This window comes from Dermacentor andersoni, chromosome 6, assembly GCF_023375885.2.
Source record: "Dermacentor andersoni chromosome 6, qqDerAnde1_hic_scaffold, whole genome shotgun sequence".
Lineage (NCBI taxonomy): Eukaryota > Metazoa > Arthropoda > Arachnida > Ixodida > Ixodidae > Dermacentor > Dermacentor andersoni.
In genome coordinates, this window is record NC_092819.1 from 35,534,896 (window position 1) to 35,557,167 (window position 22,272).

Consider the following 22,272-nt stretch of genomic DNA (forward strand, 5'->3'; position numbering starts at 1 on the left):
GCTTTCCTGCACTGCACATTTGCCCAAGTAATAGCGGCACCGATCGTGGTTCAAATGACAGTGCTAGTTGCACTTGCTGTTGCTTTTCTCTTGCGCTTTGTTTCATCATGAAAGCCATCTCTACATTTATTTGTGGGATTAGACAAGTGAACTTTTTAGTACATACTGATTACAAAAATGACTATGTTGCCATTAGCTTGGTAAACTGCCTGGTGAGAAATCTAGCTTTACAATTAACGAATCTGGTTCATTGGGACAATCGGCCTTGAATGCACTTAAGTGTTCATGTGCCATTGTTTGCACACACCTCCTGCATGTCCTGATGCATCTAAATTTGACATCTCATACCTTGCCTTTGTCTTTCATTATCATAGAAGATTGTTTGGAGACACATTGAACTTTGCCCAGGATCTTCATTCCGATAGTTGCCATTATCGAGTGCTTCATAGGACTTCACTTTCACAGGAAGTAAGAGTGTTTGATGCACTTGCTTTTTATTTTCATTTACTAAAACATTCAAGTACAGTAAACCCTCGTTAACTCGAAGTTGTAAAATCCGGAAAAAATTTCGAGATAAGCAGAGTTTCGAGTTAAGCAAAATGCCGAAAATTTCAGTGACCGGGTCACTGAAAGAGCCAGTGATAACCAGCACTGCTAACAAACGCTCCACAGCACGAGGGGAGCTTTTGCAATAAACGCAGAATTCCCAGGAAAAACTGAATTTTATTGTTTTGAAAAGAACTTGGTGATGCTTGCCTGCTTGGCGTTGGCATTCGGCGCGAGAAAGCCGAATGAGCATGAGCCGTTGTTCGCCGCTGCTGCATTCAACTTTGTTGCGGAGCAAATGTAGCAAGTCCCTTGTTTCTGCAGTTGTCGGCACTTCTCTAGGTGGTTCTTCGTCAGCGTGATCGCCGTCGTTCACTGCCATTTGAACAATGTTGGCGTCGGACAACATTCCGGTAACGGGCACGTCAGACTCGTAGAGCGTGTACTCTTCAAATCCGATTTCGCCGTCTTCGGCATCGCTGGCGCAGCCGGCAGCTTTGCGGACTTCGTCGCAAAGTTCATCGCAATCACTGAACTCGTCAGTGTCTGGCTCGAGCGATTTCTCGGCGCGCGAAAATCCTGCGTGCGCGAAACAATTGGCAATCGTCAATGGACGTACTTGTCGCCAGGCTTCGGCGATCAGGTGGACTGCACCCAGCAAATCTATTTCGTACTTCTTACCACTGTCGTATGAGCACAAAATGCGGTGCAGGAGACTCTTCCGATAGAACTTACGAGCAACCTCAATGACTCCTTGGTCCATCGGCTGGAGCACGGATGTCATATTAGCAGGCAGGAACTCCAGCGTGACTGCCTCCAAGTTGTTGATTTTTCCGTGGCCGGGGCAGTTGACCACAACGAACAACACTTTCCGGCCGTCCCTTGCCATTTTGCGGTCAAGAGCACGTACATACTCTTCAAAGAGCGCTGCAGTCATCCAGGCCGTTTCATTGGCGCGGTAAGTCGCATCTCTCGGGAGCCGTGCATTTCGGAAGCACCTTGGATTGAGCGACTTACCGATAACAAGCAGCGGCAGTTTTTCATCGCCGGTGGAGTTGGCTCCGAAAAGTATCGTCACTCGGTCTTTGCGCTGCTTAGCACCTGAGCACGCTTCTTCCTTCGGCGTGTATGTGTGGCTAGGCAGCATCTTATAGAACAGTGCTGCTTCGTCGAGGTTGAAAATGTCCTTGTCCGCATAAGCCTTTTGCAGCTCAGCGAGGCGGTGGTTGCGCCAGGTGTCTGCAGCCCCTTCATCAACAGTACCGCTTTCGCCGTGGATAGGCTTCGAGGCCACGTTATTTCTTTTTTTAAATCGTTCAAACCAGCCGTTACTGCAACTGAAGTCTGTGTGGCCCATCTGCAACGCCAGAGCGTCTGCCTTCTCTATCATCATTTGGGTTGTCCCGGGAAGGTTGGCTGCCCTGACATTCCGGAGCCACAGCATGAGTGCTGCTTCGACGTCCGGGAATTTCGAGGCCCGAATCCGCTTCCGCTCGCTGGAAAAACTTTGCTCGAAGCCATCGAAGACCTTCTGCCGATTTTTTAAAACTGTCGACAGCGTCGACAAGGGGATGCCGAATTCTTTGGCGATGCTTGTTTTCAATCTTCCCGCCTTCTCCACTTCCTTGATTAACGCGACTTTTTTCTCCAGCGTCAGAGACTGACACTGCTTGGGGCGGGAGATCGTCGTCGTCCGTTGACCACACACCACACTCACAACAAAAAAAAAATTGCAGTCAACGCGTCGTGCGCACAGCGCGACGAAACAAAGAACAGAATCGCACACGCACAATAACGTCCGCACGTGCGAAATGCAGTGGCGCGACTACCCGATAAAACCCATGAGCCCCCGCGCGCAAGCGGCGCACACCACGTGACTGCTTCCAAGGTTACTTTACGTGGTTGACGGAAAACGGCTGCATCCGCGGGAATTTTGTATTCGCCCTTCGATCGTGACCGCGTTCGGCACTTTAATAGGAACCAAGCGCTCGCTCGGAGCCTGTATCACCTTTTGGTAACGGCCTTTGCCTTCAGCCGTCCCGCTCAAAATTTCGAGATATCCGTATTACGCCCGAAAAATGCTTCGAGATAAACGGGTGCGAATACATAACACCTATGGGTGGGGAAGGCGCGGCGTGGAAAACTTTCGACTTAACCGATATTTCGACATATGCGAGTTCGTGTTAACGAGGGTTTACTGTAAGCAGTCCTAGTGCAGAAATGTACACTTTGCTCCCTTGTATTAATTTTTGGCCGTAATTTCTGCTTCAGCATACACTATGTAAGTGAGACCATATGCATAGCATACATTGTAACAGATTGTTGGGGGTGTCAGAGAGTTTGGCTGATATTTTGCTAACATGTTTTGGTAATAAGACCAGTACGACCACTTATGTTGTGCATGGGTTGATCACCTTTCCAGTTTGTCCTCGGTTCTGTGCATACAAAATATACAAATGGAAATGTTTGTTTATTCGAAAAACCTGCCATAGCAAATGTGTAGAAGTTAAACTGAATTTGCCAATATGGTTCTACTGGTCCAGAAGATTTGTTGAACAGAGCTCTGTCTGGAGTCCATTGGTTAGGTTAGTTCCTGCAGTGACATATCTCAGCTTCTGTAGACACCATACTGACCTGCCAGAGCAACAACAGCATTAAGTGTTTTGGCATTGTTATGTCTCCTCATAAATATCTGAATGTAGAGTATTTTTTTGGTACCTTCCTTAGAGGGAATTCCAGCTCCTTATGGAGATTTTCTGAGAATATTCATTCTTTTGATTTATTGTATACTATGGCTGTCACCTGAAGAATAATGGTGGCATAGTACTTTGTTATAAAGCAAGGGTCCATTAGTTATGAAGCATTACATGGTGAGTAGATGTATAGAAGATACGGCACACTTTGTCCATGAGGAATGATATTCATTTATTTCGAAATGTTCATGTTTATGTTGATGGCAAGGTCATTCTAGTGTTTGGATGCACATAGAAGGAAGCTGTGTTGAAATATTTTACTGGCTTGTGGAGGATAAATGGCCCGCGGTAAGACATACGGCATACTTTTGGGAGGAGGTTGGCTAGTACGAGCATACGAAGAAATATACAAAGGCACTGACGGGCTAGTCTGCAGCTTTGGATGAGGGGGGGGGAAGAAGAACCTGGGCTTTCAGAACAAAAATTACATATTGAGAACTACATTTGTGCCACAGTCTCCACACAACAATAGAGGTTGGTAGTTTGCTCTTGCTCTAGTGGGTGCTGCTCAACACCCCTCTATCACCACAGCACCATCATCGGCCAGCGTGGCAGTGGTGGAAGAGAAAGGCAAGGCACCCGCCCCTCCCCCCGCTACCTGCTTGGCAGCGGCCAAGAAGCCCTTTGTCCTGCAGTCTCCACCCACCTCGGCAAGCCCCGCCCCCAAGAAGCCCCTGCCCCAGTGGCCTGTCCAGGATGCAGATGTGCCTCCGCCCTCGTCCCCGCCCCCTCTGCCACCTTCCAGTCCTACTCCCACTGCTACACCCACTTCCAGCCCTGCCCTGCCCTCAGTTGCACCTCCCTTGTTGGCTGCTAGGAAGACTGAAGGGCAAACAAAAGAGGCTGCTGCGCCTGCCCCTGTGTATGCCCAAGTGAGGCGAATTACGGCCAATGGAGTTGTCAACTCCAAGGAGTCTCAGTCGTCAGCGGCCTCGTCCAGCAAGGAAGAGTACTCTGGTAAACAAAGGTCCTTGCCCTTCTGTTGCTGGTAAATCTGCTCGTGCGCATGAGCTTGTGTGAGGTTCCTTTGTTCTAGGAGCAGCCTCTGTGCATTGTGCACTTCTTTCACCTTTCCTGTAAGTGTTGCTGCTCCGCTTTGCTGCTGGTGATTTTTGCTTGCTATCCAGTGTCATCTGGCGCTTTGGCAAAAGCTTCCTTGAGTGTTAGCCAGCTGTGACAATAGTTGATTGCCTTTTGGACTCTCTCATTATCGAAATTAGCAAGTCTTCTCTAGCTGCTTCTTTCTCTTCTCCTGTGCCTCTAAATCCCTCACCTGTCACTCACTCACTTTTCTGTCTTGCTGTTTGTTGCCTAGAGATGCTGCTTTCGCCTGGTATGGGGGTCAATCTGCTAGGCTTCCGACCTGTGGGGCATTCAATGCTGGGTTTATTCGATGGGCTTGGTATTGTGCCCTTCAAGGTCTCTCTTATCTCTTTCTTGTCTTACCCACTTGCATTCTTCAACCCAATTCAAAAAAGGGATCTCACTTTTTTTCGTTGGCATTCTGATTTTTTGTATTTAATGCTCTATGTTGCGTTTTCTCAAAGTACTTCATGTTCCAACAAGTATTTCTTCCTGTCTGTTCTGTGGCTGTACTTGTAGTGACAAACTTACTGTGCCTCTCGTAACCCGCACAAAATGTTTTGAGAGCACTCAAGGCATACACATGTACTTGTGAGAGTTAACTAAAACTTAATGTCAAGCAATTGGCTTGGTTGCATCTGTTATGTTTAACTGAATGCGCAAGGGGAACACCTGCTGCACATTTCAGAAGCGACATTTGACAGCATCGAGCCCTCGGAGAACAAGCTGAACCACCCCACTGCCAACCGTGTGCGACCTCCCATGAACAGGAGGCCTCCCTCACATATAACAATCGTCAAGGAAAACGTAAGTGAATGACTACTGGCTAACCTAATCATTTTAATACCGGCTCCTGTATTATGTAGTCATGATGGCTGTAATCCTCAGTCTTTGAGAAAAATACGTTGGTTGTGTTGTAAAGCTTCACTTTGATCTCACAGATATTACCATGTTGATGCTGTGGAAGTTGTAAAAACCTACAAAATGTCCTTAACACTTTCCTTTCCACAGGAAAAGCAGCAGTTCCTGTATAGTCTAGTAAATACTTTTTTCCTATCACAGAGCATGCCTGGTACTAAAGGGTATAGCATCAAATTGAAGAGGAAAATAATTATCTTTAAGATGTACTAATCTCAAACAACATTTTCATATATCTTAACAAATGTTGTACAGAAGAAAGTGATACAAATATGTCATTTTTGCTTTACAAAAAAAAAACTTGTAAAATTTTCAGAATATACCTTTTTAATGCAAGAGACCTGTGCATTATTCCAGCAAATGTTAGCTTTCTGCATAAGTAATTTTTTAAAATTGAAAACAAAATATTAATCCTAGTGACTAGGCCTAGCGCAAAGCCACGTCGACTCCCAGCCATCTTTTCATAGGAAACTTGACTCCCTGCTTGCTGTAGACAAATAGTCCTGACTGAAGGATGTTAACACCCTGCACATAGCTATTACCTTTAGAACACGCAGGATATCTTTATATTAGTATGCGGCAGTTTTGAAACGGTTCAGCAAAGACAGCAAAATCCCTTTCTGAAATCTTACGAACCAAAGTTGTCTTCCACATCAATGCTGCTTCCAAAGTCCAGAAACTCTGCATGCATCAGAATCATAAGAAATGCAATGTTGTCGTGCATGAGCAGCGCGCTTTGCAGACGCCATCTTGGAAACTATGAGCGCTCATCACGCCAACCACGCCCCTTCTTCAGAGACGCTTTAAAAATATCCGTGTGGCAGAAAAAGAAAACGGGAAAGCGAAACTGACTAAATAGTTCCTAAATAACCAAATAGCTAGCGCCAACTGTGCAAGAGCGCTCAAGAAGCTGTAAAATGCAAATTTGCAACCATCTTATATCGGGCTATTGATGGGAATAGGCATGGACAGGAAAGTGTTAAAGGGCCCCTCACTACGTTGGGCATTTTAAACTGACGAGTGCTATGCATAGATCATGCTGTAAAGATTGTGTCTGCAAAGTACCGAACCGCTAGATGGCACGAAAACAGCTGAAATTTCAACAAAAGTCTGTACAGCCTTCCTCTTTAGGGAGCCTTGCTTCCTGCCAGAGAATCAATGTCACATGCATTAATACCTCTGCATCAGACGCACTGCCTTTAACATCACCGATTATGGCGTGTGACTTCGGTAAATCATACAATTGCAGTACCACAACTGAAAGTGTGCGGTGCAGCAAAAAACTATAGGAAGAAAAAAAAAAAGGAATCGGGGCTCGTGATGCAATTGCTGTGTGATTTCTTGGCTGCAGTGTGGGAGAAGGCAGGGAAGACAGGAAGCTTGCGAACGCTAAAAGAGTGTGTCCACATTGAAGTAAGGCTCGACTTCTGGCAGCATGGTGACATAGCATATCAATTTCCTCTATCTCCTCTAATGATTAATCAATTTGAAAAATTATTGTGATTAAGTGCCCCCTACGTGCCACTTTAGGTCTTCCAGATTACAGTTGACTTCCGTTCTCCGTTAATTCGATCTCCGTTAATTAGACTTTTTGCTTAATTTGACTGCATCGAAAAGCACTGGCAGGAAACCATACATTGCTACGGAAGGAAAACGCGTTCAAAGGCAAAAGCATGCTGCTTGTTTAAGTGGACCCCATTGACCTCAGCCGGTGCCCCCTCGTGTGCATAGCAGTTACTAAAACCTTGGAAGAACACAAGAAATTCATCAGCTGATGCTATTGCATTTCTTTTTTAAGGATTGTGTCTGTGCATTTGTGGGCCACTCACCAACAGCGGCACTTTAGAAAAATGACAGTCCAATGCTGGGACAGCAACAGCATTTAAACATTTAAGCGTGTTTTGCTACATGGTGGTTTATTTGTGCTTTAAGAGAAAGAAGCCAAAAAACATTACAAACTACTTCAAGCAATAAAAAAAGATTTGAATGCTTTCATTTTTCCGTGATTTCTTCGTTCGACCTTTTGAATAATTCGACCAAATCTTGTGGTCCCACAAGGGTCGAATTAATGGCAGTTGACTGTATAACCAAAGTTGTGGTGTTGTGCATTCTGCATTGAATGATTTATTGAATTCACATGCCGTTATTGGGGATGTTGCATGTAATGCATCTTGCATAGAGGCATTTATGCACTTAACCTTGATTCTCCGGCAGGAAGTGGGGCTCCCTTGCTAAGAAGGGTGCACATTCTTTTGTTTGAGATTTAGATTCAATATTTTGCAGACAGGATAAACACCGCGTGATCAAGGCATGATGCTTGTCTGTCTGCAATGCCTTAACCTGCTGAGGGGGCCCTTCCTTTAAGAATTACCATATTATCCATATTCAATTATTTAAAATTCAAGAAGCTCAATTTAAAAGCTGGTTTATTTCCCCTATGCTTTTCCTGTGTTCATTGTCTGATGGCTTCATATGGTTGGCATGAAATATCAAGCTCCTCAGTTCCCACGACTCATCTCACATTTAGCAGCAGCGAGTTTTCTTGGCAGCATGGAGGCTTTATTTATATTTGTATGTTATGCTTTCAGTGCATTCTTTCATTCTGGTGCTCATAAAGAGAAGCAGAGGGATGTTGAAATGAAGAAGCTTTGAATGACGGTGCCTTGCATGCGGTACTTCATGGTTTCCTCTGCTCTCCCATTTCTCTCTGCAGGGCAATGAACCAAGTGAGCAGCAGCCAGCTTGGATGAAGGATCTTGGAAAGAGGCACCAGGCCAAATTCTCTAGTCAGCCTACATTTGAGGGCAAGGACACAAAGGTGACCATCTTTGAGTTTAATTTGCATTGCCTATGTGTCCCATGCAGGCATGGTTGCAGTTGAGTTAAAAAAAAAAAAAAAATTGAGGGTTCTATTTTTCACCTGTGATGAGCCAAGTCCCAATGGAGAGCCAGCAGTTCAGTGCCTTTTTCTTTGAAAATCCGACAAATGCCAACTTCTTCCTGAAGTACGATACTGCATAAGCAAGTTTGCAACATTTGTCTCTAGATTGCCAGCAGCCCAGAGAAGGAGCTCCCGAGTAGAATGTACCCTCAGAAATCGCCACCATCTGCGCACAAGCCCCTGGCTGGTTCCGTCAGAGAAGGTGGGCCAGCGTGCTTTTTATTTCATTGTTCTTGCATTGAGGTTCAACTGCATGTGTTTGTGCATGCGTACATCCGTGGGAATTATACTAATGAGAACCAATATGCATGGAATTCACTTCTGTAATTCGGTTTGTTAAAGTAAACATTACATCATCAGCAGCAGCAGCCTGGTTACGCCCACTGCAGGGCAAAGGCCTCTCCCATACTTCTCCAACTACCCAAATCATGTACTAATTGTGGCCATGTTTGAACTTTTTGCCAGTGAGAGCAGTCCAATTAAAAAAAAGGGGGCGGCTTCTCTTATAAATTTAGCCAACACACATTAATATGGAGAAGGGTGTATTGGCAAAGTTTTGCACTTAGCTAAATTTCAACCAGTGCAATAAATCTAGAGTGAAAGTTGGAAGGGAAAGTATGAATTGGCATTCATAAACAAGACCTTGAGAGAGAGGGACATTTTTTAAAGAATGCTGGAGATGTTTGCCTGGCCGTACACCTGGCATGATTCTCCAGATGAGATTGATGACTCGTGAAATGGTCCACTCAAACACAGTATGCATGCACAACCTGCACAAGTAACAAGCATAACATTGGGTGTGAGGAGGGAGTTAGGGGAATGGAATGTAAGACTTGCAAACCGATGCTACAAGGCCGATGTGTGCCCACACATTGGTCGTCATTAGCAGAGACTCTTTATTTTGGTGCCGACATTGCTGTGCAGAATCAGCTGTGCTGTCCCGGAGCCCGGTTGCCAAGGAAGCTCCGGCAGTGACAGCAGCACCTGTAATTCTGCGAAACCAGAAGGGCCTGTGTTCAGCTGAAAGTGATGTTGTACAGGAGCTCAAGAATGAGCTAAAATTGCTTCGCGAGAATTGCGTGCCCAAGGAGGAGCTCACTAGCCTCCAGCACCAGGTGGGTGTACTAGTCTTCTGCTTGGCATGATCTGCTAGCAAGTGACACTGTAAATATTTAGTATAGTAAGCTCACTTGCAATAAAATCTGCTCATGTAAGAAATTTTTTCTTCTATTGAAGACAGCAGATCCTGATGCTTTCACACATTGTGCGAGCATACTTAGATGTGTCTGCTTGAAAATAAACTGGAAGAAAAACGAGGCTGGTTACAAGCTTCATCAGCTATTACGTAGCATGCTCCTTAGCAGAAATTGATAACATGGAAGCTACTTACTAAAATGCGTTCTCTGTGTCGTCTGGTAGCTTCGTCGACACACTAGGTGTGCCCCGGTGTTATTTGCGGAATGTTCGAAAACTTTGAAGGTCAACATGGTAGATAGTCTGTTAGCTGACAGCAGCACACTCATCCTTTCCATGTTGTATAGCAGATATTTTGCATGGGATGGTGCAGCCGCACTTCATTTCTTATCTATATAAACGCAGAAAGCATGCATTTGAAATCGAGACTTGTCAGGGCTCCATGGCGTGCATGGGTTTCTTAAATTGTGAAAACCATCATGAAGTGGTCGATTGTCAGCGCACTTGTTCTTATTGTTCTAGCATGGAAATGGGTAAGGGTGTGGTCAACTATGGTTTAAAGTGTAACTGCTGAAAGCCTTTGTGAGCTTGAAATAAGTTGCAGGTAAGATGTGCAGTGATGAACATGCATAGTGTCCTAATAAGCATGCAGAGTGTGGCAGCTGCTATGACACAAAAATCATGTCTTGGTGAAAACGGAATCAAGTCATTGTGCGGTCCCAATGCTCTTGTTAACAAAAGACACAGCACACGTCTATGCCAACATACTAAAAAAAAATTTACATATTGTGCCAGCTGTATGAGCATTTCAGCTAGAAATACAAATAATTCCTTGATAGAACATGCTGAGGAATTAAGGAAGTTCAACTCACCACACAAATGAATGTTCGCCCAACACCAATGCCCAAGTCACTGCTGGATGCTGTCTTATGAATAGATCCTGTTCGCTCGTGCCGCTTTCACTTTCTGAAGCCGAACGGGGAGCACTCCACAGGTTAGTCTTGCAGCGTGCACCGTCAACGCACATCACCATCCTGCAGCTGAAGAACAGGAAGCTGGATACATGACAACAGATTCCACAAAACACTGCTTCAATTCATACACAACACAGGCCTCACAGCACACATACAATACACATATACGCACCAAGAATTATGCTTTAAGGGCAAGTCTCTATCACAATAAAAAAAGAAAGAACAGGAAGCAAGTTCCATGCATGTCCAAGTTGTTCATTCTGTCGTGGGACGTTAACATTGAAACGCTTGCACCGTCTCTCATCGCAACTGCGTAACTACGACACCCGACTCCCACCATCACGTGTATGTCATGTGGGGAAACCAAACGTCAGGAGATGTGAGTCGTGGAAGGAAGAGGAATGTCAGGGGACATGAGAGGGGGAGTTGAGCGTCCCTACTATGTATTAGGCACAGAACTGACTTACCTTGTATACAGAAATACCGTGACTAGCTGCACTGTGGCATACTCATAGATACAAGAGTACAGTTTTGTGAAACCTGTGTGGAAGAGCGTAGAAATGGAACAAAGGAACTGCACAATGCAAAGTACTGACTAACACTTTATCTTTATTGAGCATATGTTACATGATAAGCAGCAACAAAGAATGAAGCAAAGTCTAAAACTGCAAAGAACCCTGTTAACTCTTTGAGGGGCAATTTTTTTAGCCCCCCTCTCCGGTTCAACTTTTTTATTGCAAATTTAATATTTTCAGGGACAACATGGCCTTCAGGTTTCAGGTTTGCAGGGACAACATGGCCACAATTAGTACATGACTGGGGTAGTTGGAGAAGTATGGGAGAGGCCTTTGCCCTGCAGTGGGCATAACCAGGCTGATGATGATGATGATATTTTCCGAGGGACCTATATCAAAAAACATTTGCCACAATTTTTTTAGTAACCACAAAGTGGCAAAAAATGTTTTCTGCAGGTAAACATGCATTATATTCATTCATTCATTCATTCATTTAATAATAGCCTTTATAGGCTATTAGAGGAGTGGAAAGAACATAAGTCTACATGGGCATAAGTTAAACAACTGCATCCGACTGTTCATGAATATGGATGGGCTTGCATAAGTATTTCATAAAAATAAGAAAGTAGATACACTGGAATAGATATATTCCAATTCAGCACTTGGGCAGTAGTTGGTATTAAAGGAATTGCCGCTCGACTCTCTTGCAGAAGAGCAATCAGCGCGCATGTCCAAAGCGTAATTGAACTGTGTATGTGAGCACACACACTTGGTCAATAAAGTTGTTTCTCTCTCTCTCTCTCTCTCTCTATGGTTGTGCGGCCACAACCATCAGAAGGGGCGCTCAGGCTCTTCTAACCACCCATGCCTACTCAGATGCCGAAAATTTAAGAATTGATAAATCATGGAGGTATTCAACCTCCTTGTCAATCGAGGCAATCGAAGGCGCGCTGACACATGACAATCTCATGCAGTGCATAGAAAAACCTTCATAGACCTCATGTGCTCACATGTCTAAGTAGTTGTGCAGAACACGTCCTACGTCGCCTTTGTTGTCCTAGTTTTACTTCACTCTGCTTTTTAGCTTTGAGTGCATTTCTTTCCTTTGTCCTGTTTGTGATTTCTTAAACTTACAATGGAATAAGATGTAAAAGCGAATAGCCCATACTTTAACGATTCACGAGTTTCCTAAGACATAGGCATTCATTGTATATATGCTGAATACTTGAGGCGAATGCAGACTGTATCCCAAGTTAGCGTGTTTTCAGAGCACAATATTCAAGGGGGAAATAAAATTGTCGCTACCAAGGCCTCGATTCCCAAATAGAGAAGAGCAGTGGATACTTCTTTGTATGACTACCACATTTCCAACCTATATTCTTGGATGAATGGAGAAGTTGTCAGGAAGTTCAACTTTGCAACTTCTGCAACTAGCTGTACAGTTGTGGACAAATGAATTACAAACTAGTAATGGTCAGCTAGATCACAGTCTTTCATTTGTGCTTATGCCAATATGTCTAATATGCGTGCAGTTTCAGTTTGTGCGCTTAATTTGAAGCCTGTAGTATCTTTAATGGCCAGATAAGCAACGGCCCGAGATATTTCTCTTGAGTTTGTGTTTGCATTTTATTCATCCTTGATAGTACATACGCAAGTGGCCCACAGCCCACAAGACTTATGTTTGAGAGCCTTGCATAGACCAACAACCACCTCTTTCCCTCTCTAATACGACATTGGTAAACTTTCGCAGATCAATTCTCTGAAAGAAACCGTGGAGTCCAACCGGAACCAGTACAGCAAGCTGGTGCGCGACCTCATGGCTGAAATTGACGAGGAGAAGAAGCTACGCATGACCCTTCAGGTGGAGATCGACCGCCTCAAAAAGCTGACCCTGACGGTCTGACCCAGTGCTGCTGTCTGACCGGGTTAGGCGGTCGCACCAGACTTGTGCAACCTTCCCGTCTGAAGGCAGAGAGGCCCCGGCACGCCGGCCACCCTCCAGCCAACTTGTCGACTCAGCATTGGAAGACCAGTGTAGCCCTCTCCCTTCAGAATCTCGGAAGTGCATAAGTATTTGAATGAGGGTGTATACAGGCTGCTTCAGGGCATGTAAATTTTTTAAGTATTAAATTTTACCAATGAGTGCGTATTTATAAATTGAGATTGTGTCAAGCTATAAAATGCTGGCATCAATGGCCAAGCACTGTAGTAGTGTTTTAGTACGTAGAGAGTTTCATTTTTTTTTTTTTTTTTTTGTTTTGTATTGTGGTGTAACAATTGTAAAGGAAATTGTGGCATTGGTGTTTGGTACAGTCGGCGATGGTTTTGAAGGGTACTTTAGCCTTAATTTGAGTCTTGGTACATGTTTAGGAGACCTAAAATGCGTTAGAATGGTGTCTTGCATTCTCAAGGCATCAGCCATGCTCTTACTGCGATGGTGATTAACATTCATTATGAGGAGCTTTCCTTTTAGTCAAGATATCAGGGGCCAAAAAACAATGCTGTCTGCGATGCGAGAAGGTGTCGCTGAGTAGGCTTGATAGCAGAAGTGGCTGTCCGATAAGTAGATCACCGTGCAGCTAAGCACTGGCCTATTTAACATCCAATAACAAAAGTTGCCGCTGCAGTATGATCGCATTTTGCAAGAGAATTAGGAAATGTGTAAATGGTTTCCTGCACTAAAATAACTTGCATTTGTGTACTCGTAACAGTACCATACTACCATTGCCAATTTTGTGCCATTTAACAATAATACGACTACTACCATAACTACTGCAACCAGCATTGTCACCGCATCTCGCTTCTGGTGAGCCCTGCTGCATAATATTTGCTCTGGTGATGTGATTTATGTGAGATTTCAGTGGGGCTTGCTGTGCATGCAGCATGGATGGAGGGACTTAAGGTGCGATCATGGCTTGCGTGTGAGCTTTGCCACATTAACAAGGCTTAAGGAATACAAAACCAAGTCCTCACTTGCTCTATCTCAAGACTTTCATTTACTTCTGTTATGGATAGTACAGCTGGGAAATTCCGAAATCACAAAAGAGTGCCGCTTTTAAAGTGGTCAGAAGTTTACTTTCAAGTGACAAGTTTATTGATAACAAAGTGTGTTCTTGTTGTCTGCTTAAAACACTAGTTTCAAGCAAGCTGGCCTTGGATGTGAGTGCAGTGGTCTCATCTGTTGTATTTCCAAGCAGTGAGTTATGCTGGCATCAACAGCCCCCTTTTTTTAAGCATAACTGATAATCTTTTTTTTTTTATGTGCTACATAATCTGCTTATTCTTCTGCTGCTTGGGCTTTCCTTCTTCTTTTTTTCACCCCTTTGAACCCCAGTGTATGCGGTGATATTGCTCATGGCAATATTCACCTAAGGGAACCATCTGCTTTTTCCTTCAGTAAGAGTTGGTTCAGTTCACTTTTGTTAGCTGTAGATTTAACGGTTGAGAGTAGGTGGGACTATGTGTAATCGTTCTGTCTCGAAGTTTGCTTTTTTTTGTCATCTTGTTCAAGATATTTTATGACCACTGGTCTGGTTTGGATGCGACACCTATAATTGGTGACAACCCAGGAATTCAGGGCTAAATAAAACAATGTCCAATTCAAAGTAACTGGTTCAGAAACTGTTCGTAGTAGCTGAAACTTAGCTCTGAGTGCGATTGTTATATGCGGGCTTGACTGTACATGTGTCAGCCTGTTAAGTTTGCTCATTTCTATGATGTCATGGCAGAGGCCAAACTTTCACAATCAATCTCTTGAGAACTGTGTTGCAGAGTGTGAATACACAAAGGCTATATGCATTGCGGATTTGTTAGTAAAGCCGGTACTGAATTCTTCGGCTGTCACCAGGTATAGGTAGCAATCTAAATTGCTCATTCTATTAAACATTGTCTTATTACCTTACTGTGATGTATAGGTAATGTGATTTGTGGCCTGTGAAAGATTTCTCGAGTGAGTGTAAAATAGTTTGTTCTGAGCTTGCAGTGGGTCTGGTGCACGAATGTGTGAATGTGTGGAGCCGATTACTCTGACGAGGTTGCAGGCAATGTTGGTTTTGCTGTATTGTGTATTTCACTGAAGGTAAGCCATTGACCTTTCCGAATACAGTTAGCGCCAACCGTCTTGTGTTGGTGTGTACTGTAATCGGCTCAAATATCATGCACAAAGTATCTCATCTTTCTTAATATGTGTGATTCATCATAACACCTGTATATACTGAATGTTCATTTTCATTTGTGTTCTTAATGGGTTGTAAAAGCTGCAGATTAGTATACTGGCAGCAGTGTTCTGTCAATTCTTTTCCATACTTCTTGACTGTTCTGGCACATGTTTTGCGATAGAAACTGTCAGTTTAGTGCTTTGGTTTTGTAATATCTTTTCTCACGGATAAGCAATATAGTCCCATACATTGCTGCAAATCCTCTCATTTTCATTGTATCTTAGCGTGGCATTGTCAGACAGGACATGAAACTATCAATCTTGTCATAACGAATCTATGATGGGGGAACATCTTCATAGGAAACATTTGTTATGCTCATTGAGATGCTACCTAATTTCAATGTAATCAATTTTCTCTGTGATTTGAAATTCTTGATATTTCTGCATGCAGTCTGGTGTTAGGTCTTGGAATTGCTTGATTTCATTTTTTCCACCATGACTTGTGGTCTCATACATACCCTCACTAAATTTTCTAGTTCATGAGTCTGAAAGTTTATCTTTCGATTGATGTAGCAAGTTTTATTAGTTCTTGGTGGGCTTGTACAAAACTGTGATGTCAAGTCCACAGTTAGACTCGCTGGGGGCTGTCGAGCAGCCAGGGTTTAAACAACCTGGATTGTGGATTTATTGAACAGAGATAAATTTCACATCAAGATGGCTCTTTGAGGAAAGACGTACGTAATGTCACATGTAGACTTCATGCAATTCTTGACTGCACATCCCATGACAGACCAGTTTTGGCCTGCCAGTCCGTGCAAATCATCTTGCATTTTTTCGAAGTGCTCTTTTTTTATAAAGCACCAGGACTAAAAATGCGGAGGAGGCTTGCTTTGTGGCCTGAGCCGCTTCCCCTTTTGTATAACCAATTTAATTGCATACATACCGTCATTTTACACGGCCTGTTTATGGCTTTGGAACGAGTTTTTCACAGAAGTGCATGTTTTGGGACTTCTGACTGAATTTTTCAAGTCTCCTTACTCGGTAACCCTAGCTTGATGTCTCGAGAAAATTTCATTTCTGTGAGTGAGTGCAATGTGATTTTTTTTTTCCTTATGGAACTTATGCAACGACTTGTACTACCACTTTCGTATGCCTGGCCAGGTCCCTGTTCTGAACAGCATGTGTTACTCATTGCTGGAATGATCCTCAACTTTGTATTGTTAATCTCGCATTGTGGTTATTGGATATCCAGCCATCACTGACGTGAGCATAACTTTGCGACAGTAGACATATGGCGTTTACTGCACTTTCGGAAATGTGTGTGATTGCAACTCTCACTCCACATGGAAGCAGCGACAAAAGCCTATACACATACCCTTATGTCCAGTACTGGTGTGGAAGGCACAATGGCCACCACCTCAACTGTTTTATGCTACAGGGTCATGTGCTGGCCATCTTGCCCTGAAGAAGAAATTTCCTCGCGCATGCTGAATGTTTTTCAACCTATGATTTCTTGGTCAACCATCACAGGACAGGCAAACTGCCAGTGATTGCTGTATGGATGGCAACTGATAACCCGAGCAGTTTTTGTTTGTTCAAGTGCTACTGCCCTAGCAAATGATGCATCGAAAGTAGCAATAGTATTTATTTCACTATCACATACACACATAGAGTCAGCGAGGATTGTGGGATTTCATTAAATTTTGAAATAGAGTAGTTTGCGACTGCAGACAGTAAAACTGTGCAGCACTATGTTTGCGTATATTAGTAGAGGTTGGAAATCGAACTACCAGGCTGGAGAAACTGTCAGCCTATTCTATGATCCTGCAGCCCATAGACTTATGATACCTATTGGGAACAACTGCACAATGCTTTTTGCACCATGTTCACAGTGCTGCCAGAATTATAGCTGTGTCACTGGCGCTCTGTGGAGTGTGAGCTGCACATTCGCATGTTTTGCTGATTGTTTGCCATGTGTACATCTCGCAGCTGTTATCGTATGAATACACCTCTGGTGCTCTCAGTATGACTGAGTGACACTGTGCAGTTTGGGGCGTTGGTCACCGAACTTGTACGCAGTTTCCCAGATAATACCAGCAACTCACAAGGTTGCATGCATCGAGAGAGTGTAGCTTCTAACAGTTGTGCAGTCTGTGCGCCCACAATGACAGCAACGCAGGTTGCATACTGTGAATAGAACTATTGCACCGAGACTTCTTTAACTTACTCTCAAGCAAGTAAGGCCAGTGCAAAAAAATTTTAACCTGCGTCTTTACCATTTCTAGAGCAGGTAGCCATCTCCAGGGTCATCAAGCAATGTATTCGTATATATAGTACTTTTTTCTTTTGAGTGTAGCATTTTGCATCAGGCTTTCATGTGCAATTATCTTGCCTTGGCCAAAAAAAGGCACTTGCTCCAGTTACCATATAGACTCGTATAAGGGTCGCACCCTCAGCGTGGCGGCCCAAAATTTGTAAGAAGAAAATTTCCATCGAAGAAGCAATCACGTTCAGTGCCCCGATGCCACACATACGCATCGGTGAATTTTCTCATTTTGCCTACTACATGGCTAGAGTTACACGCTGACCTCTGATGCCATGGAGCATTTGAGGATCCATGGTTGCAGTAGTCACTGGCTGCACCGACACCATTTTGACCAAAATGTTAGGATGCTGTGGTGAGCGTACAGTTTGATTTGTTGACCATAGTTGTTGTGGCATACTCTGAGGAACTTGGCTACTGTGCTGGGAATTGTGTATTACAAGGATAGGAGTGTTGGGTCATCTTTGTCAAGAGCTAGTGAATCTGCTCTTCAAAGAGTCAGCTGCCAACAAGATTTCACATGTTTTGTGCAGGCTGTGACATAAAAATGGTATATCCATCGATTTTTGTGATCTTAACATTCCGGATATAAATAACTGTACAAATGAAAAGTTTCTTAACACACGGGTGTGGATAAAATGGGGGGGGGGGATGTTGGTCATGCTCTCTTTATGTTGTTTAATAAGAAAGTAATGAGAACATCCTACACATTGTTCTCTCGTGTGATCTGACTGATATAAATGAGGCGTTATTAAATGTTCCTGTACTTGAATAGTCTAGTGAGTGCGTCAGGAGATAGCAAATTTCTTGTGCATCTTGTTATCTGCTGAGCTAGCTTATCTATATACAAAAGTACATATCCTTTTGCAGCCAGTGTGTGGCGCTTGAGTCTCTTCTACCTGCGACTGTTTTCTACCATGTTTGTAGGTAATGTGCAAGTTTAAAATGCTGAAAAATGTAATGTGGCTTTTACGAGGCAAGCAGGAAGCAAGTTCAATAACTTCTTTTATATTGTTTGTTTCAAACCACCAACCAGTGCGAAATTTACCTATCTGAAAGATGTATTTATCTTCAGTAGTCACCTTGCATCATTTTTACCGTAAGAGCTTTGCATTTGGCACAAATGCACCACTGCAGAACCACTGTTCCAGGTTGCAGTGCTGACCGATGACTCATTTTTTTATCATTGATTCTCTACTGGTGAACTGGGCTCAAGATAACTTTTTTTTGGCCGAGTGCGCTGTACTGTAGAATACCACCTTGAAGTCATATTTTTTTACCCTAAATTTCTTTGAAGTGCTTGCTTTCCGTGGGTAATCATGTTAAGAAAACAAATTAACTTAAGCAGAGCAGTGATGTACCTTAGAGCGACACTAAAGAGAACAACGAGCTGTACCAGTAAGACGCTTCTGCAATACCAAAAAAGCCACTCGTACGATGAGATGAAGCTTTATAAGCCAGAAAAGATATAAAAACAAAACTGTTGTCAATGCCATCTTGAAGGTCCTGCATGAGCTCACCGTGGATTTCAACAGTACCTGCTCGGGCCTAGTTATAAGATGGACTACATTGTATTCTAAAGCAGCCAAAGACTCAACTTGGCAAGTTTTAACAACCCGCTGCGCCACAAAATACTTAGAAATTTGCGACATCATTCGACATCTTGGTGCTGAGGTTACAGTGCGCAGTCCTCCTCTTACCTTAAAATGAATTAAAATAGAGCTTTAAAACAAAATTTTAATGAGTCCAAAGTAATTTAGTGTTTATATTCAGTGCCACTTTAAGAACTATTGCTCTGCACCTCTAAATGTGTTTTACTGGCACTTGAGAATTGTATTTGATAGCATTTTGAATTGTATGTCCCACTCGATAGTATGGTGCACTCAATCTTGGATTCTTTGGAAGATACTTCCGTACTTTCTTATTCTTGAATAGGAGCTGAGCAAGTTGCATTTGTCGTGGGCACACCCATGCTTGAGAGCATGGCATCAGTTCCATGGTACTTAATAAAATGAAAATGTTCCTACATTCCAGTTTGCAGAGATAGGTTTCTTAATTACCAGGTGCTAGGAGAAACATGGTTAAAAGAAAAAAAAAGTGGGGCCCCTAATGCTACTGTAACTCAAAAGGGCATCCTATCATGGGGCACAACATTTGTGTGCTAAATAAATATATTGCCAATGACTTAGGTACCTTGACTTATGTTGTTAGATAGTTATTGTAAGATTTGTGATGCAATTTAGCAATAAAGCTGTGGGTACTGGTCTAGTTGACGTGTAGAGCAGTGAAACATTTATGCCATACACTGACTTGTGTGTTGCATCGTGTGTGAAATGTGTGTGCGCTAGCTTTGGTTTCGAGCACCAATCCTTTATAATTCGGTGTGCACTTGGCTGCACTAATCTGTGTCCCCTTGTACAATAGTGTTTGTGTATTGCGAATGTATTGAATTGTATGTCCGGCACATGACAAGAGCGGTCAACACAGAGTAACAGTATTGCTGAAAAGCAAACTTTTTTTCTAATTTTTGTCAGGTGCTGTAGATAGGCACAAGCAAAGGTGTTCTTCACCGATGTCAAATTATTTCAGCATTCCAGCTAGCGAAGGGCTGTGACCCATTTGTCAGGCCGTCTGCTTTTTCTTTAAGCCCTGCTCTTTTGCATGGCCTTTATGAGATTGGTTTTTGTTTTAAAAATCAGTGCTGTTCATTATAATGAATTGTATAGCTTGGTGTGTGTAAGATATGTGCCTAAAGAATTTCTTCCTCTGCTCCATAAAGTGTACGACAGTGCTGCCATAAACTGAAGTCGACAGTGTTCTTCAGTAATGCTCTTTGGCGATTACTGCTGTAAAGAGCTGCTTGAGAAATATCACTACTTTAGTGCCTTCGAGTAAACAATTAGCGTGGTTAATGAAATAGCTCGAGAATCGCCGAGGAGCTTCATTGAAGCATGGCGTCAACTTCAGTCGAGGGCAGAGCAGTCCTTTACTTTCTGGAGTTGAGACGAAGTGACAAGGACCTTTTACGTGATGGTGTTTGTTTGCTTGTAGTGATGTAATATGCTGTGGCAGATCAAAGCCTAAACAGCAGCTGGTTGCTTCACTCCTTGGAAACGTGGCTTCTACGTAGTCCAGTGAATTGCTGCACGAAATTTTTAAGCCTTAGAACTGATTGTGCGTTGCACGCCTTTTATGTGGCTACAGCACTGTTTAGTTGCGTATATCCCAACTCTGCAAGGAAAATAAAAGCAGGGCAATCTCCCCCCTTCTCCCCCCTTTTTTGTCACAAGAATGCGTACACACTGTGACAATCCTCTGAGCTCAGTCTGTATGTAATATAATAGATTTATATATGATAAAGAGAAGATATGTAGGTGACCTGAATGTGTAGCCCTTTCGTACAAATAAATGGTATAACCACTGAATGAAACTAGCCTCTGTTGGTTGTTTTGCTTGGCCCATCCTGCATGCTTGCCATTTGCAGATAGCCTGGTCATCCTTGGGTTATTGCGTTGGCAGTAATGCTTGAATGCACCGACGTTTGCTTTCTTCCCATATTTTTTTTATTTCTTTTTGCATTAGTGGCAGTGAGTGTAGTTTATGCAGATACAAAGCACTTGAAAACACCCCCATTCATGTGAAGGAACGCCTTTATGGTGCACCTATCAAGCAACACGGTAAGCAATATTTTTGTTTGCATTGTAGTATCGCACCGCAGCAAATGGTTCAGGCTTGCATTACATCGTTCTTGTTGCGCAAGAAACGCTAGAGTACAACACGGGTAAGACAAAGATCCGGATGTCGAGAGCCGTTATCGCGTTCAATTATCACTTGACGTGCTTCGCTATTCTTCGCATGTGAAGAGACTTGGCACTCTGTAGCGCTTCCTCCAGTGATTCGGTCATGTGTAATAGGTTTAAAGGGTCCGTCTGCAACACCACTTCTTTGTTTTCGCTGCCATCTCCTTGCTTGAGATGAAACTTGAAGGTAACGAGAGGCGTCACGTGCGACTTGAGACAGCGACTGGCGACCTCGGCCTCCAGTCTCCATTGGAGATGCGAGAAGCTCCAGCAGGGAATGGACTTCTCAGACAGCAGCTTGCGCACGTTCCTCTCGTTATCGACGTGGTGTTTCACGAGCTCTTCGCACACAGACTCGGGAAAGCTCAGCAGCAATAGCGATTCTCGTAAGTGTTGTTCGCCGAGCTTCAGCTTCGCGGCCTGGCTGAGAAGGTGGGAAAGGCCCTCGACGGCACCCTGAACGATGTCGTCGTCGACTTGGAGCTTCTGCGCGGCAGAGTGGTACACCTTGGGGTTCACTCCGCGAACGAGGAACTCGTTGGCGATCTTGCAGAACTCCTTTGCCACCGGCTCGTCAACGCTGGTGATAAACTGAAGGTGCTGTTTGTGTTCGTCGTCGAGTATGAGCAACATGATGAAGTCTGCTGGGTTCACCTGGCGCTGATCACGGCCACACGTAGCAAAAATATTCGTTGAGACGCACGACTAACAAGGAGTGATGCACGCGTTTGAGTTTCCTTCCATGAACTGCATGTAACAGATGAAACGCCCACAAACCACAGCGCTTAGCACGAAGCTGCGCACGCACAAAAAAAGGAAGAAAAAAAAACATTCACATGGTAGCCAACAGGCTGCTGATACGTCGCGCTACTTGATCCTGCTTGAACCATTGCACATGCCATTGCAATGGTTGAGCCAGCAGACCTGTGATTTCAGGAACTGTACCATCTTTTTACTTATTAAGAATTTTGTTTTGAGATAACACAAGGATAACTTGAAATTTCAAGTTCTCTATCGAAGACAGCTCATTACGTAGCAGCCTTTCTTTTATTCAACATACTTTGTTCTA

At 43.6% G+C, this 22,272-nt stretch overlaps 2 protein-coding genes across 5 annotated transcripts in view; one reads left to right on the forward strand and one right to left on the reverse strand.

The window, feature by feature from the left end:
* Positions 1 to 20,833, forward strand: part of LOC126521866 (SH3 domain-containing kinase-binding protein 1-like) — a 41,995-nt gene extending 21,162 nt beyond the window's left edge. For 3 of the 4 annotated variants that reach the window (XM_050170580.3, XM_050170581.3, XM_055066151.2), the window contains 6 exons: positions 3,831 to 4,256; positions 5,071 to 5,189; positions 8,014 to 8,118; positions 8,347 to 8,443; positions 9,166 to 9,356; positions 12,675 to 20,833. In XM_050170580.3, coding sequence (XP_050026537.2) covers positions 3,831 to 4,256; positions 5,071 to 5,189; positions 8,014 to 8,118; positions 8,347 to 8,443; positions 9,166 to 9,356; positions 12,675 to 12,827 — 1,091 coding nt within the window. In that variant the 3' untranslated portion in view covers positions 12,828 to 20,833. The remainder of the gene's footprint in view (positions 1 to 3,830; positions 4,257 to 5,070; positions 5,190 to 8,013; positions 8,119 to 8,346; positions 8,444 to 9,165; positions 9,357 to 12,674) is intronic. The other variant, XM_055066152.2, reaches the window with a different exon arrangement.
* A 110-nt stretch (positions 20,834 to 20,943) lies between these two features.
* Positions 20,944 to 22,166, reverse strand: LOC126521869 (COMM domain-containing protein 2). Its single transcript, XM_050170590.3, has one exon. It carries the CDS (start codon positions 21,834 to 21,836, stop codon positions 21,231 to 21,233), a length of 606 nt encoding a protein of 201 aa, XP_050026547.2. The 5' UTR covers positions 21,837 to 22,166; the 3' UTR covers positions 20,944 to 21,230.
* Between the last annotated feature and the right edge of the window lie 106 nt (positions 22,167 to 22,272).